The sequence below is a fragment of the Austrofundulus limnaeus genome, unplaced genomic scaffold (genome assembly GCF_001266775.1).
Source record: "Austrofundulus limnaeus strain Quisiro unplaced genomic scaffold, Austrofundulus_limnaeus-1.0 Scaffold39, whole genome shotgun sequence".
In the NCBI taxonomy this organism is placed as follows: domain Eukaryota; kingdom Metazoa; phylum Chordata; class Actinopteri; order Cyprinodontiformes; family Rivulidae; genus Austrofundulus; species Austrofundulus limnaeus.
Window position 1 is genome coordinate 2,191,475 of NW_013952441.1, and position 15,147 is coordinate 2,206,621.

A 15,147-nucleotide genomic window follows, 5' to 3' on the forward strand; every position below is an offset into this window, starting at 1 on the left:
GTCAAGGACAGAAAGGCAGATGTGGCAGTGGAAGGTGTCAAAGCAGTTTAGAGAGAAAAACAAAGTAAAGAACAAAAAAAAAAAGATTTATCGATTATTAAATTAGTCATCGATTATTTTAATAATCGATTAGTCGTCGACTAATCGTGGCAGCCCTACAACAGAAACCAGAAGACGTAAACCAGCATCATAAAGAAGCAGCTGATACTTCATGTACAGTTTATAGTTTATTTGTGTACAGTCTCTAGCACATGTACGTAATCTTGTTTTCATTGTGTATATGTGTGTGCGCGCGTGTGTAGGACATCAACGCCCATGCGTGCGTGACAGGAAAACCCATCAGCCAGGGAGGAATCCACGGCCGTATCTCCGCCACCGGTCGTGGAGTTTTCCACGGCATCGAGAACTTCATCAACGAGGCGTCTTACATGAGCATGCTGGGCTTCACGCCTGGCTTCCAGGACAAAACCTTTGTCATCCAGGTACGACAACACAGGACTTTTTGTTTGTTGTTTACAGTTAGTTTCTGTCTGCAGCGGTTCTCATGTGAAGTCAGGATGAAAGTTTTATCTTGTATATAAATCTGCCATCTGTTTCAGCCTGGCCCTGATCTCTTTGTACCAGTGAACAGTGAGCTGATGGTTCCCCTCTTTGTTTGTGGAAAATGATGAGTCAGTAAGAGAGGAATGAGCAGACAGAAGGAACCGGCCCGCCCTCTGTTCTTATTCCTGCAGCCTTTTCCGACAGTTTAAAAGAGTCTTTGATAAGTTCTCATGCTGAAATCCATTCAGTTTAACATTGTCTCTGTAATAAATATGATCAATACGATGAAATTAAACCTGGAATGAACATAAAAGCTCTTCTCAAKCGACAGATGAGTTTGTGAAAGAAGTATTTCTGCTGACACATATTTTTTACTTTCAATCATTGTGTGAGAGTTTCTCACAAATCATAGACTCTTAAAACTTAAACCTTAACTCTTGCGTCAGACAACCCTCAGCTGTGGCCTCTGCTGTTTTCCCAGAAAGCTTTCTATAATTATCGCTTTTGAAGACAACAGTGCAATTTGATATTCTAGTCTGGCTCTGCATGTTTGGATGCATTTCACTCTGCAGCGTGTCTGTTGGGGAGCTGCAGCGTGTTTGGATTTTGCTCCAACATGAAATGAATCTATTTTTATTTCATAATTTTTTTTCTCATTGGTTATTTGCGTGAGCGATGACGGCACAAAGACATTACTGAAGAGAAGTAGGGACAACAGCTGATTCATGATGTGGATTTTCAACAGTCTAATCTGTGTRTGTGACCGAGGATTACTTTGCTCTGAGATTAGATTTCCTTAGAGGTTTATCAGTGAGAATGAACCGAGTGGATTTCTAGTACGGTATTAAGGGCATGTTCTTCTTTGCGATCACACTTGTTTTTCTTTTTTTAATCTGTAGAGAACTATGCCTTTCCAATCTTGTCATAATGTYGCAACAGCAGATTACAAATACTTCTCTGTATGCAGCATACATAAAATGGACTCCTTTCACTTTATAGTAAATAATTGTTGTAATCGGCCTCGACCACATGGTGGCACCAACATATAATTACATGAAGCTCCACCTCTTCAGTAAAATAGGGTTTAACATTGTTTTGTTTCTTTTTAGATGTTCTGTAAAGMTTTATAAGAAATCAAAATTTGTTGGATTGAAGTGAACTTATTAGRATTTTTTTTGATTTCTCGCAGGGCTTTGGTAATGTGGGTCTTCACTCCATGAGGTACCTGCACAGGTTTGGTGCCAAGTGTGTGGGTGTTGGTGAGATTGATGGAGCCATCTACAACCCAGACGGCATGGAYCCCAAACAGCTGGAGGACTACAAGCTGGTACCAGAACAGCTGCCCTTCCTTCCTGCACTCCTATCATTTCTTGACATAAGATGAGCTAATAATAAAAGTCTTGCATGAGAGGCAGTGGGCAGTATGAGTCAAGAAATATTTAGAATTATTTTTATTTTTTTAATCAGTACTTACCTCTCTATTTTGCTTTCATACACATAATCTCACTGTCACAATTTATAGATTTATTTTTCTTCAGAAAATGTAAATATGTTAAATATTTTTGTTACTTTTTTGCAGCAACATGGCACCATCGTGGGCTTCCCAGGAGCCAAACCTTATGAAGGGAACATTTTGGAGGCTGACTGCCACATCCTGATCCCAGCCGCCGGAGAAAAGCAGCTCACTCGCAATAACGCCCCCAGAATCAAGGCTAAGGTMAATGTTTGAAGCTGCTTTGTTATCTAAATTTATATGTATAAGTTAACCTGTCGTCATCGAGTGCGTGTTTTTATCAGATCATTGCTGAGGGTGCCAATGGACCCACCACCCCAGAGGCTGACAAGATCTTCCTGGAGAACAACGTCATGGTTATTCCTGTAAGCAGACATACACGCACACAGAAGTGCATTTTTATTTCTTTTTATTTTATATTTTAGGGAAAACATAGTCGGTCATGCACAGCTTGCTGCTGAACACAGGGCTGCCAAAACCATTGTTGATGTTTATTTGTTGGTCTTTGGACGACCACTACGTGGTCTRTCAGCCACAGACCCGGTTTCTCTGAATTTCCTGTCAAGATCTGCAACAGTGGTGTGTGAAATTGCTTGTCTGTCTGGGTGTGCATCGTTGAACTCTTTAGCTATGGTCCGTAAGCTTTTATTCCTTTCCCCGATTGTCCGAACCAGCTCAATCCTCTCTTGTTTTGTCAATGCCGTTATTTGTTCCATCTTCACCTGTGAAAAAACAACAAAAGTTTTGATCTTTCTGTGTAGATGACTTCTGAACCACAAGAGATATTGCACGTCTGATTGCAGCAACCCATTTCTAAGACAATTCTGGCCTTTTTCATATGCTGYATAACCCCTACCATTTGAAAATTTTGACTAATCCTGTATGGAAACTTTCAAGATGGCAGCCATGTTCAGGACATGGCCTGGGTTATTCAAAAATTTCATTTTCCTTTTTTTATTTTTATTTTTTAATTTTTTAGATGTTCTGGAATACACAAAACTGATTCAAATAAATCACACAATCCTGATAAAGCCGGGTAACTTTTTAACTGTAAAACTATAAATAATTGTTGTAGAGGAATGTTTATGCATCAMCTATAAAACTGAAGTTTAGTTTTGTATTCCTGAGTGTTACCAAAGACCACTATGAAAGCACATGAGAACAAAACTTTTTTTAAAGCTTGTGTTTTGAGATGTTTTAATGTGTGAAAATAAAATGTCGGTTTTTTTCCCTCTGACATAAAAATGTTATTTCTTTAAAAATCAGACCACAAAGTCAGTTTTTGACTTACCTTACATTTTAAACTTTTTGTTTAAAAGTTTAGTTGTTTGTTCTTGCAGGACATGTACCTGAATGCTGGTGGTGTGACCGTGTCTTACTTTGAGTGGCTGAAGAATCTCAATCACGTCAGTTATGGAMGACTGACCTTCAAATACGAGAGGGACTCAAACTACCACCTTCTCAGTGAGTTACAAAAATAASCTGCAGTCTTAATCTTCAAACAATCGAGGTCATAAATCAATTTCAAGAAACTCGAATCAATAAGGCATCAAGGGCAAATTTTAAAAAATGTAGATAAGAGACAGACACATTTTCTTTTATTTTTTTTTGTGTCTTGATTTTTGGATAAGTGTGATTTTATTTTAAACTACTCTGTCAGATATTCGAGTGGAATTGTCATTTTCAAGCTTTGTTTTTTTTGTGTCCCCCTAAAGGGACTATATCAAAGTGATGCTTATTATTCTTATTGCTTCAAAAAAGCCGTCAAAAATTAGTCTCAGAAAAGTCTCCCTCAGTGGCCCTACTGATAATTGATCATATAAGAWCTATGGAGCTTATGATGTATAACTTACATTTCCAACAGCATAGATGGGGAAAAATACTGGATAAAATAGGACTGTTTTTATTTATCCTATAATAAGTGACAAAGTTGAAAAGATGCAATATGTACCAATAAATTCCTTCATAGTTGTCTTATTTAATTATTTTATTTATTATTTTCTTTTCCCTTTGTGTGCCCTAAAAAACCTGGAAAAAAAAGTAGAAGAATTTTATTTATATGCTGGTCTAATTAATCTTTTTGTAGCTGCTCATTTTCAAACCAACTTTATTATTTTATTACTACATATAGGATAGAAATAAAAAAGGTGAGCAAAAAAATAATGACAATTAATGAACTTATTCTTACCCAGTTGAGTGGTTCAGGCAGGGATAACGAAGATGCTGCTGTGCAAGTAGAAGGCTCAAAAGAAATAATGTCTCTTTGCAATTTGTCCTATTTTATACTTTTTCTGTAGTCCAGATCCAACCAATCGYAGTGTAGTAAAAGATGATCACCTTGTATAAAAATGTCACTTTGGAACCAGTTTTACTTGATTAACTACCAGGTATTCATTGTGAAAATATGACTGGGATTGCTATATGGAAAGTATTTCCTTCCTTGTGTTCTTTTTTTACTATCTTTTGAGTAAACTACATGTTTTAGCAAATGAGTGCTTAATTTCACTTTTCTTTTTCTCGTTTCTTTGTTCAGTGTCTGTGCAGGAGAGTTTGGAGAGGAAGTTTGGAAAGCAGGGTGGGCCCATCCCCATCGTACCTACTGCTGACTTCCAGGCCAGAATTGCTGTAAGTAACGTTAATTGTCATAAACACTAAATGTATAACAAATAATTTAGCGTGGGCAGCTGTGGCTGCAATATAACTTACCATCATCAGTGTGTGAATGGGTGAATTATTGCAATTGTAAAGTGCTTTGAGGTCTGATGGGGCTTGATAAAACACTATATAAGTTCTGACGATTTACCATTTTTGTGGTTGATCAACACTAGGACACAATGCTTCCAGGAAATGGCCTCCCTTGCCCTTCTTTATATACAAATGTTGATCACATATGCTGTTTTATTAGACATAGTGTTTTTGTATTACTTTCTCTGTGAGATGAGTTATGTGATTAACATATAATCCTAATTTGCAGGGTGCTTCTGAGAAAGACATTGTTCACTCTGGGTTGGCCTACACAATGGAGAGATCTGCCCGGGTAAGAGTTTAAGAGTGAAAACTGTACAATATTTCATTTTAAAAAATAAAAAATATATATTGGAGGGTGACCATCACTCTTTAGCTGACTGGTTAACAAATGTCTAAAGGAAAGTCGTATTTTCAACATTGTATATGGCTCAATTCATGGAAACCAAAAGAAACGAAACCAAAAGAAACGAAACCAAAAGAAACGAAACCAAAAGAAACGAAACCAAAAGAAACTAAACTAAAAGAAACGAAAAGAAAACATGCAGGATAGTGGCTCCCGAGGACCAGGATTGGATATCTCTGACTTAACTCAATCCACAGTGGCTAAACACCTCACTCTTTTTTTTAAATTTAGAAAAATGTTGTATAAATCTATTTTCGCGTCTCATTTGTTGGTTAATTTCCATCAAAAGAATATTTATAAATTACACTTTAATATAAGGCAAAAAAGTTTTTTATGTTTTTTTTAAGAAATGCAGTAATATATATGCCTTATTTTTTATAGTTGCAAATGTATTTTTTAAAAACTTCACATTATGATGTAGCCTGGTAAAAAACCAGCCCCTTGTTCTACGCTTTGCTTCGTACAGGGGGTCTGGACTCTCGGCTATTGGGAAGCGATTTCTTGCTGGAGGGGTGGCCTTTGTTAAAGTTTAAAAAGATTGGATCTGATTTATCCAATCACTAACGTTTGGCCGTGACGTATGCAGTGTGCCAGCTTAACCGTGAAGGAAGCTAAGCTAAGAAGCTAACCGGACATCACGTGCGCTGTGAACAACCATCCCTCTACTGAAAAGAAAGAAGCACCAAAGCTGAACAAGGTGGCTGTATAGCAGTGCTGCAGGCTTTGTGAGAGAAATGAAMTTTATTTTGGAAGCCTTGTCAACATGGCCTGAATGGCTTCATTCACTTCCTCTGCTGCCGTTCTGTTTGCTGATTGGCCCGGTTGACATTCTATCAGAGAAATCCTTGACAGATGGAACAGAGAAGGGGAAACTAGAATTGAGCAGAACTGTGTTGGAAGGCGAGGGCCAGGCTAATTATGATTTGGTATTTGAACATCTTTAAAAGGTCAAAATTGATGAATGTGGTATAAATCCAACTCTTGACTTATCCTTCTCCTGTAGAAACATGTTTGTCTAAACTACATAAGTTTATGATAGTTTTGTTTGTTCTTTTTGCAGCTKTTATTATTGTACACAAACCATTTATGATCCCTTTGCCCTTGCAGCAAATCATGCGTACGGCAAGCAAGTACAACCTGGGTTTGGACCTGCGGACGGCCGCCTACGTCAACGCCATCGAGAAGGTCTTCAAGGTCTACAACGAAGCGGGGCTCACCTTCACATAAACAACCCGTCACGACTCTGCACTGTTCTCCCATCCTCCACCCTCCTGCTGTTTACCCCCCTGTACGGCTTCCCTCTACCTCCTAAAACAGCCTACAGTACATATCAGTTTACCACTGCTCGCTGTGCTTTCATTAACACACACACTCACACACACTCAGCAACACACCAGTTAGCTTAGTATTGTTCCTGTGATATTGTGCTGCCATCATATTCCTGCAGCTCTATTAAAAAGCCACCCTGTTCTTTGTTTCTGACTGAAGTTGAGCAGAGGTTCCGCCTTCAGCAGTCATATAAATAAATGTTAATATAGTTGTATAACAAGCCATGTCCACAGCGCTCATGTCCTAATCGATGTATGCATGTGTGACCTTTGTGTTGCAGTTGTAACAGTTGATGCCACTAAAGATGCCTTATATGAGGAAGAGGTCGGACCCTAAAGGGAGCTGACCACTTCAGCCTAATTTTAATTCAAAGGGATTTAGATTTGTGAATATAAATTAAATAGTTATTTTAATTTGTCCTCCTTCTCTGACAGAGTAAAAAGTTAGCATGAAGTTGTAGGATCTGGTTTTTTTTTCTCCCTTTAAGTATTTTTGTTTTTGTCCAGCTACTCATTAGATGCTCTTCTTCTAATTTCTTTCACTTTCTTTTATACCAGTTGCTTTTTCTTCAGCGCAGCTTCTCCTTGACTTCTCGAAAGAGGAGCAGAGATGGGCRCCGTCTCAGATTAACCGTCCTGTTCTTCAGCGTTAAAGATTTTGGAGGAAATTCCTTATTTTTATTGTGCTCATTTTTTTGGTAAACCAATAAAATGTTCATACRAATGCATGGACTTTTCTTCAATGATCAAAAATTGGTAACGAGGGCGAAAAACATGGTATTTGTAATTAAATTTGGCTTCTTTTTTTATTTATTTTAGACATCAAAGTTGACACAGAGCAAATGAATTCTCAACACCTCAGCTGGATTTCAACAAAACCTTTTTATTTTCACAGGTACTGTTTATAAAATCAGCGAGTCTGAGCTGATGCCAACTTAAAACATGGTGCACGACTTTGGGTATGTGTGCATATGTTAGTATAGGGGTTGTGTGTTTGTGTCTGAGTGCCATTTCTTCATAAAGCAACATGCAGTCATCAGCTTTAATTGGGCTCCAAGTAAAAATTCAGCTGGCTGAACCTGTTCTAGAACACACACATATTGTCCATACAGATTGTATCTGAAGTGAATGGTGGCATGATGCTCTAGAAGCGAAAGAGGGAATCTGATTGGCTGAGACGTAAAATAGACACCGATGAGCGATGAAACCCAAACCTTCATTCCTCTAGAAATAAATGCATCTGATTTGCAGAAAGCTTCATATTTAAAAGTCAAAATCTGAACCAAACCAAACATTTTTTAAAATATTAATTAATATGCTAAAACCCTTCCTCTTATAAATCACAGATAACAGTCTGCAATTTTCTACATTTGCATAGAGACTTTAGGATCTTGCTGTTAAAGATAAGCATCTTCATTCCTAACAGTGAATTTGCACATTTTGTTCTACGTTAAATAACTTGTGGCCTTAAAGTACATTAAGTAGATGTCAACCTTTGACCCAAAGATTAACTTTAAACTCTTAGTGAACCAAAATCTAGTTGACTTTCTAATACATGCAGTAATCGTGACAAACTCACTAAAATGTGCACAAATATAGAGTAAAATTAGTAACAATATATATGTTTACCAACCCACGGGGATGCCCATGGTGAAGCTTGTGGGCCATTTGTGGTCTGAGACAGGAATTTAAGGCCCGTGGGCTTTAAGAGGCCGACTTGAACAAACAATTTTTACAAGTTAGGTGATATTTTTTAGAATTTTTAGTTTGAGCAACAAAACCACTTGAACACCAAAAACCTTTACCAACTTTCACCAAAAACTAGATTTTTGGTTAACCTGTCATGAAACTTGTCTAAATATACAGTTCTCGGAGAATAAATCAGACTTTTTATTTTTTACATTAAGCTGCTGCTTCTTTATTTAACTCCTTGGTAATGAAATGTGCTCAGAATGGCCGATTAATGATAAAAATACATTTTTTTATAGTGACCAATATGAACCGATCCACCTCAAACCAGAACATCAAATATGTCATAAACTGCAGTTTGTCGGGAAATACATAGAAACAAGTCAGATGATTCTAGACATTTTCTCCCAAAGCCAGTTGGATTTATTCTGATATAGATTATAGATTTGAATTTTTCGGATTGTTAAACGCCTTCTGATATTTCTTCTTTCACTTTTTCACACTCAAAGTTACCAACAAAGGTTTGAAAGCTCACTCAAACTCTAATGCATCAAATCACTTCACAGCTCTGCTCAGATGAATTAAAAATGTTGTGTCTAAAGTGCTGAGGCAAACACACACACACAACTACACCCACACAAACAAAGCCAGACTTAGCTACACAGAACAACTGATCTACAACACATCTGCTCATGCACTCTACAGCAACTAAAACACGAGTAACAGAGTGAGATCTGTCCTCCATGCACGATTCCCTGCTCTTCCCTGGAGAATGAGTTTACACATCAGCAGCAACACAAGCGAGCACGAACACACACACAGACAGACACACACCCTCTTATGCAGACCCCCTCAGTTTCACGACTTGATTTTAACTGGAACAGGTTTTTCTTTATTTACACTGATACTTTAAACTGCAATCACTCATTCCTTTTATGTTTGATCCGCTGGTAATTTCTGTATGTAGGTGTGTGTTTTTTTATACGCCCGGTTAGGGTTTGTCTCCGTTGGGATTGTGTGAACGTGTGTGTTTGTGTTTGAGATTATTTCCATGGTTTTGGCAGGTGCAGGGTGGTGACAACATCGAGGTTTTATTGCAGGTTACACTGACACACAGTTAGCTACAGGCTGCAGAAACTTTCATGATGGGGTGAAAAGAGCGGGCGGTGTGACGTGACGTGGGGTGAGGGTGGCTGAGGTGCAGCATCTGGAAGAGTCTGTTCTGATTTTGGTTCCATAAAGTCACAAAAAAAATATGTTGGACATCTGGAGTCGGGTACAGCGAGGTGATGGAAGCAAAGGGTCCACAGATGACGGCTAAAACCCCTAGTGGAGAGAGGAAAAAGAAGGAAAATAAATAAAAACTCTCATAGTGGAAAATGTATCACTCACACTAAAAGCCAGTGTATCAAACTCAAGGCCCGTGTGCAAAATGTGGCCCTCCACGGCATTTTATATGGCCCGAGAGAGATTTAGAGATGTAATTAATGTCCTAAAATAAGTGTATGCGGCATTAAAGCCAGCATTGATCATAAACTAAATCTCCCAGAATACATGTTGATTATTTTAGCTGCAAAATGACAACATCCCACCACTAGGTGGCGATGTATAGAGTTTAAAAGTAGCTGGTAGTCATCAAAATTCGCCGTGCAAAATTTCTATTTCACTGCATCTTCACCATCTATTTTTTTCTACAGCATAGTCGTACTGGGAAGTGGGACTTTCCCACTTACAAGTCGTAAATTGAAACTGGAATACATCTCTTGTTGCAGCTCCCTGTGGGAAAATGGGAGAGTTTAGAATTCAAGATGGCGGCTACTCACCCCTACGGAGCCCGTCTGGTGACACAGAAAAAAAAATTATCATTTGGCCACGAGATAACGCTTGCACACATGATAATGTGTGCCAACAAGACAGTAACGCTTGCACTTGTGATAATTAAACACGTGCCCATGTGATAATGAATGTGGCCAGCAATGGGCTTGTTGTGAGAGATAGACATTATTGGCATCAGATTACGTATATCCTGCATTGTTTTTTCTTTAACTGTTTAAATATGCCTACATTATTATTATTATTATTATTATTATTATTATTATTATTATTATTATTATTATTATTATTATTTGGTGTATGCCAATATAAATGGGTCATCTTTCATTGTAGCCTAGGCTATTCATGAAATGACAATGAGTGCCCTGGTTGTGTGTCAGGAAACAGATTTTTACCGTGTTCCTGAATGCAGCTTAAATCGACTCCTTCTGCAGCTCAACTTTTGAAAGTTGAGCTTAAAAAAAATAGCATTTTCGACAAATAAACCACTCCAGTTGTCTCCTAGGACTTATTGCTGCAGCACATAAAGCTAAGAAATAGCTGCTTCATAAGGTGCTGACTTAGCAACATGATTCATTCTATTAAAATCAAAATAAATTAGTTTAACTCAGACTTGTCCATGTAAACAACGAACTGTCTGCACGGAAATGAGAACAATAATTAGCAATAATAATTAGCTGTATGACATAATTATTGCGTGCACACGCGTTAAGGACCCCACATACTCAGGTGTACTTCACAGACTCGAGGCAGCCGTCCTTCAGACTGGTCCGCATGATGAAATGGAGTCAAATTTTGAAGAGCGTCTCATGGAGGAGGAAACTTTGATACATCAATGAAGAATATAAAGACTTTCAGCAAGTAACAAATTCGTGGGAGGAAATAGCACAGATCCTGGGTAAGGTAGTTCTTTTATTTTTTTTTTCCTTTTGTTGTTTTAAAGCTAAAATGCAAACTGTCTCTTCCTCCTCATCCTTGACATCATGACTGAAATTGCGAGAAATTAAAGAATTTGTCAGGCGGTCAGTACGCTCGAGTATGTGCGAGCCTTTAGTCATTGCGTGTGCACAAGTTATTATCTCGTGGCCATGTGGAATGTCACTGGACGGGCTCCGTACACCGCAACTCATCAGTGAGTAAAACCTATTTTAATAGTATTTCTGTAGTGTTTATTCCACATTTATTCAGTCGTACACACAGTACTTTTCAGTGTTTTTAAGAGGACGCATTAAAACATTGTTTCCATGCAGGAAATACCACATAAAGCTCAGTTATTGTTCGTCAGCAGTGCTCAGCTGTAGTAAAGAGACAAGGAACAGGACGTTTTGTGTGTTTAGTCGTATTTAAACACAAAACATCAAAATTAATTACATCTGGTTCTTTGATGGCAAACATAACCCTCCTGTGGCCCTCGGTGAAAATGAGTTTGGCACCCCTGTCTGGAATTATAGCCATCTTAAGTTGGACTGACTTCAGTAATAGATTTATCAAACACTTTAGAGCTAAATAAAGTCTGTATGCCATTCAATTTCATAGAAATAGCTTCCTCTAACTTGTTTTCTCACCTCTCCTCCATCCCTGCCCTCCATTCCACCGTAGTCTCCCTGTGGGAGGAGCAGAAAAGAATGAGAACAAAATAAAACCCAATCAAATATCAACACGAGATGAAGGATTTTCCTGTAACAATGAAAGGACAGGGCGTTGGCAGGGTGGAGAGGCTCAAGCATCAGTCAGTTTGTGACACAATAAACCAGTTTAACTTCGACAAACATGCTAAAGATTTAAAGCTTAGAGTGAGCAAACAGCCAGTTAGTTGGTTGGAGTTTAGACAGAAATGCCTTATTTTAACACTCCAGGGACACTGATTTAACTGAGTTTAAGCAGGGTTTAAAAAAAATAAAATTTCTAAAGTGGTTTAATTGAAGTGGATGTAAACACAAAGGTGTAAATTGGTTAGAAATGAAATTATTTTTTTTATTTATTTTAGTTTTAAGCACACAAAAAGATGAGCATCGAGGACAAAAATGTTTTCAGATTTATAACTTTTGTAAACTAAAGTTATCAATTCTTAAAGAAAGGCATTGTCCATCAAATCTTTAGACAAAGAGTTTAGACAAAGCTCATCTGATGATGAACAGAAACAAAGTTATAGCTTTTCAGGTAAAAACTTGGAAATGTTAGTTTGAAAACATGGGATTTTGTGAAGTCCTGTGAGATGTGTGTATGGAGTATTTGTTGAGAATGACTCTCAGACTCTGTACATTTGACTGAGTTAAAGCCATTTTTCATTTGGAAACCACAACTGAAATGTCCTCATTTTGATGCTCACCGTTTGTGTTTGTGTTACTGGAGTGAGTCCCCACTAACACAACCAAATACAACAAATCTTACTTTAAAATGGTGACTCTGCAGGTGTAATGAATGTAACACAGACTATTTATTAGCATGCAAAACCTCCCCTTCCTATTTCTCTGTGCCCCAGCCCAACCAGTGTCGATCTAAAGCCAGAATCTCACTGTGTTGCACCGAAACATTCTCAGCAGAGTTTCCAAAATGTCTGGAAACATTTGGAGATTCTTATTTCGTTTGTGTGAGTCCCACATTTGTGTTGCATGGACTTTGAGCAAATTCAAAATAATTTAAGAAATTAGTAATAAAGTGTCTCCACAAGTTAAAAGCGAGCAGTGTATAACAACTACACAAGTTAGTGGTGTCTACGTTTGTCCAATCTCATCTGCAATCCATATTATGAAAGGTTTTCTGTGTGCTGTTGATTTTTGACTGACGTTGGGCTAACAGGCCTTAACTTGGGGACACCAAAAAAGATTCAAAATACAGCTGTACTCTGATTTGAAGCAGTTTTCATATTAAACTAATTAAGAGTTCCATTCAGCACTAGTGAAAGTGGACAGGTTGTTTCCCCTAACAGGAGGTGGGAACAATGCAGAGAGGCTACCTGCAGCACCTGGAGTGGTTTGTGCAATAGACAGAGCTCGAAACACCAAGAAGTTGACACAAAAATTGTCTGAATTGGTCATGAAATAAGGTAAATAATGTTTTGGCCATTTTAGTTTTAAAAAATTAATCTCAGCTGGTTTAACAGTGAAAACCCAAAAAAAAAACTGCGATGATTCTTCAACAAGCAACAAATGAACAGAATGTCTTTATTTCTTGAGCTAAATGGATGAAATTTTCAGGAGAAGTGGGAAATGCATGTTGGCTCATTATTAATTAATTCATTAATTAATATCTAAAACTGTACAATCTAAAACCACCATGCATTAGAAATAGGCACTAATAGTAAAACTGCATGAAAAAAATAGATTAATCGAGGATCAAAGAGAGTAATTTTTCAGTTTTGCCGCCATATTATCGTCATGTTTGGGCTCTTACAAAAACATAATTGCTTGATCCGATTATCATTAAAGTCAGTCAGTATTTAGATAAAATATCATACCTTTGACTGAGTGCTGTAAGCATGAACATCTTTTTAAGCATCTTTTTAAACTGGTGACATCGCAGATAAACTACAAGAAGAATTGAAAGAATCATTTTGATCAAAAATGAGGTGAAAGGCTAACTTCTTTGCTGTGTCATACTGAAAAAATCGGAGTGAAATACTTCTGGGGATCAATTTAAAATGCAATAATTGGAGGGATGTCTGAAAACACTACTTTCACTGCAAAACATAACCCCACAGAACGTCAGTGTCACACACACACACATATATATATATATATATATATATATATATATATATATAGTAAATCCCTTGGAGACCACTGTTAGTTACCACCATACCCAATTTCTTCTTTATATGGCTAAAAATGGCTGAGTCATGGTAATTTTTTGTTGCTCCATTTTATAGAAAACGTGGAGAGTTAAAATGGTTGCATAAGGTTCGGATGACAGACAAGTAGTTTTGCAAACTTCCTGGTAAAGTTAAACCAAAATATTGGTGTGATTTTGAAATTTGTGTGATGTTTGAATGAGATTTTTTTTCTCTACTTTCATACAATTTTTAGTCCCCAACTTTCTAACATCCACAGTCAGGTGAGATTCCAGCTTAAGGCCCCACGCTCTGCTCTGACCAATAGGTACCTCGTAAATAGGCTCCTCCTATCAGGAAAACACAAATGAGACACAACATAAAACAACAACAACAACAAAAGGTGAGAACTGCAACACAACACAGCAACAGGACACACAGCAGAAGCTTTGCCACAACACAAAAACTGCATGCTAACACACAAACATGTTAAATGTCAGAACATTTAACATCTGATGCGTGAGGACGAACAACGGTGATTATTTAAGAGCTAACCTTTTTATAAACCAGTTTAGACTTGTAAACTACTTATTTGCTATTCAAAACTCAACATTTATAATGGTTTTAATCCTTTATTGAAGATCAATTGTGTATTTAGTATTTGTTTAAGATTGCTATTAACTTTATGCAAAATCTAAAATGCTAAAAACTGTCAAACTTGAGGATATAATGTGTAGACAGAAGACAAACTTGAGACGTTGGTTCAAATATTTACATCAAATTTAAAAAGGTTAGTAGTATAATAAATAGTAGTAAATGATAGATTTACAATAAAATCTAACAGATCAGTGTTTATATATATTTTTTATCTATATATATTTATAGAAGCCTAATAAAAGCACATAAGAAATTATCAGTGTATTTTTGAAATCCAGTTTGGTTGTCATTAGGGAAATGTCTCCATCTATTGGCTATTTTTAAAATAGCAGCTACAGTCTTACAGTGGTTCTCAAATACTTTAGCTTCCAAACTAGTTGTAAAAATATATATCTAATGTTTGTTCTGGCTTAGAAATGCACAAAACCCCTGAAACCTTTTGCTTGGTTGCGATGTTCAACTTTAAGGCGACTGACCTGACTGCTGAACCCGGTTGACGCAGCGACATTCTCAACTCCCTCGATGGTCGCCTGTGACACTTCGTTGGACCCTGCAACCGCTGTGTCTCCAACGATGGTGGTCTGATCTACAGTCTTGTTGGCCACTGAGAAGGATAGACAGGGAAGGTTAATACACACACACACACACACACACACACACACAC

The 15,147-nt window shown here is 37.5% G+C and overlaps 2 protein-coding genes across 3 annotated transcripts in view; one reads left to right on the forward strand and one right to left on the reverse strand.

Moving 5' to 3' along the window:
* Window positions 1-7,256, forward strand: part of glud1b (glutamate dehydrogenase 1b) — a 16,646-nt gene extending 9,390 nt beyond the window's left edge. The window contains exons 5-12 of the mRNA XM_014007080.1: window positions 303-482; window positions 1,733-1,870; window positions 2,123-2,260; window positions 2,341-2,421; window positions 3,397-3,520; window positions 4,590-4,681; window positions 5,031-5,093; window positions 6,315-7,256. Coding sequence (XP_013862534.1) covers window positions 303-482; window positions 1,733-1,870; window positions 2,123-2,260; window positions 2,341-2,421; window positions 3,397-3,520; window positions 4,590-4,681; window positions 5,031-5,093; window positions 6,315-6,434 — 936 coding nt within the window. The 3' untranslated portion in view covers window positions 6,435-7,256. The remainder of the gene's footprint in view (window positions 1-302; window positions 483-1,732; window positions 1,871-2,122; window positions 2,261-2,340; window positions 2,422-3,396; window positions 3,521-4,589; window positions 4,682-5,030; window positions 5,094-6,314) is intronic.
* Window positions 7,257-7,398: 142 nt separating this feature from the next.
* The window catches only part of sncgb (synuclein, gamma b (breast cancer-specific protein 1)), a 12,528-nt gene continuing 4,779 nt past the window's right edge, over window positions 7,399-15,147 (reverse strand). The window contains exons 3-6 of one of the 2 annotated variants that reach the window (XM_014007078.1): window positions 14,960-15,087; window positions 14,159-14,176; window positions 11,623-11,661; window positions 7,399-9,550 (exon numbers count right to left, since the gene is read on the reverse strand). In XM_014007078.1, coding sequence (XP_013862532.1) covers window positions 9,542-9,550; window positions 11,623-11,661; window positions 14,159-14,176; window positions 14,960-15,087 — 194 coding nt within the window. In that variant the 3' untranslated portion in view covers window positions 7,399-9,541. The remainder of the gene's footprint in view (window positions 9,551-11,622; window positions 11,662-14,158; window positions 14,177-14,959; window positions 15,088-15,147) is intronic. The other variant, XM_014007079.1, reaches the window with a different exon arrangement.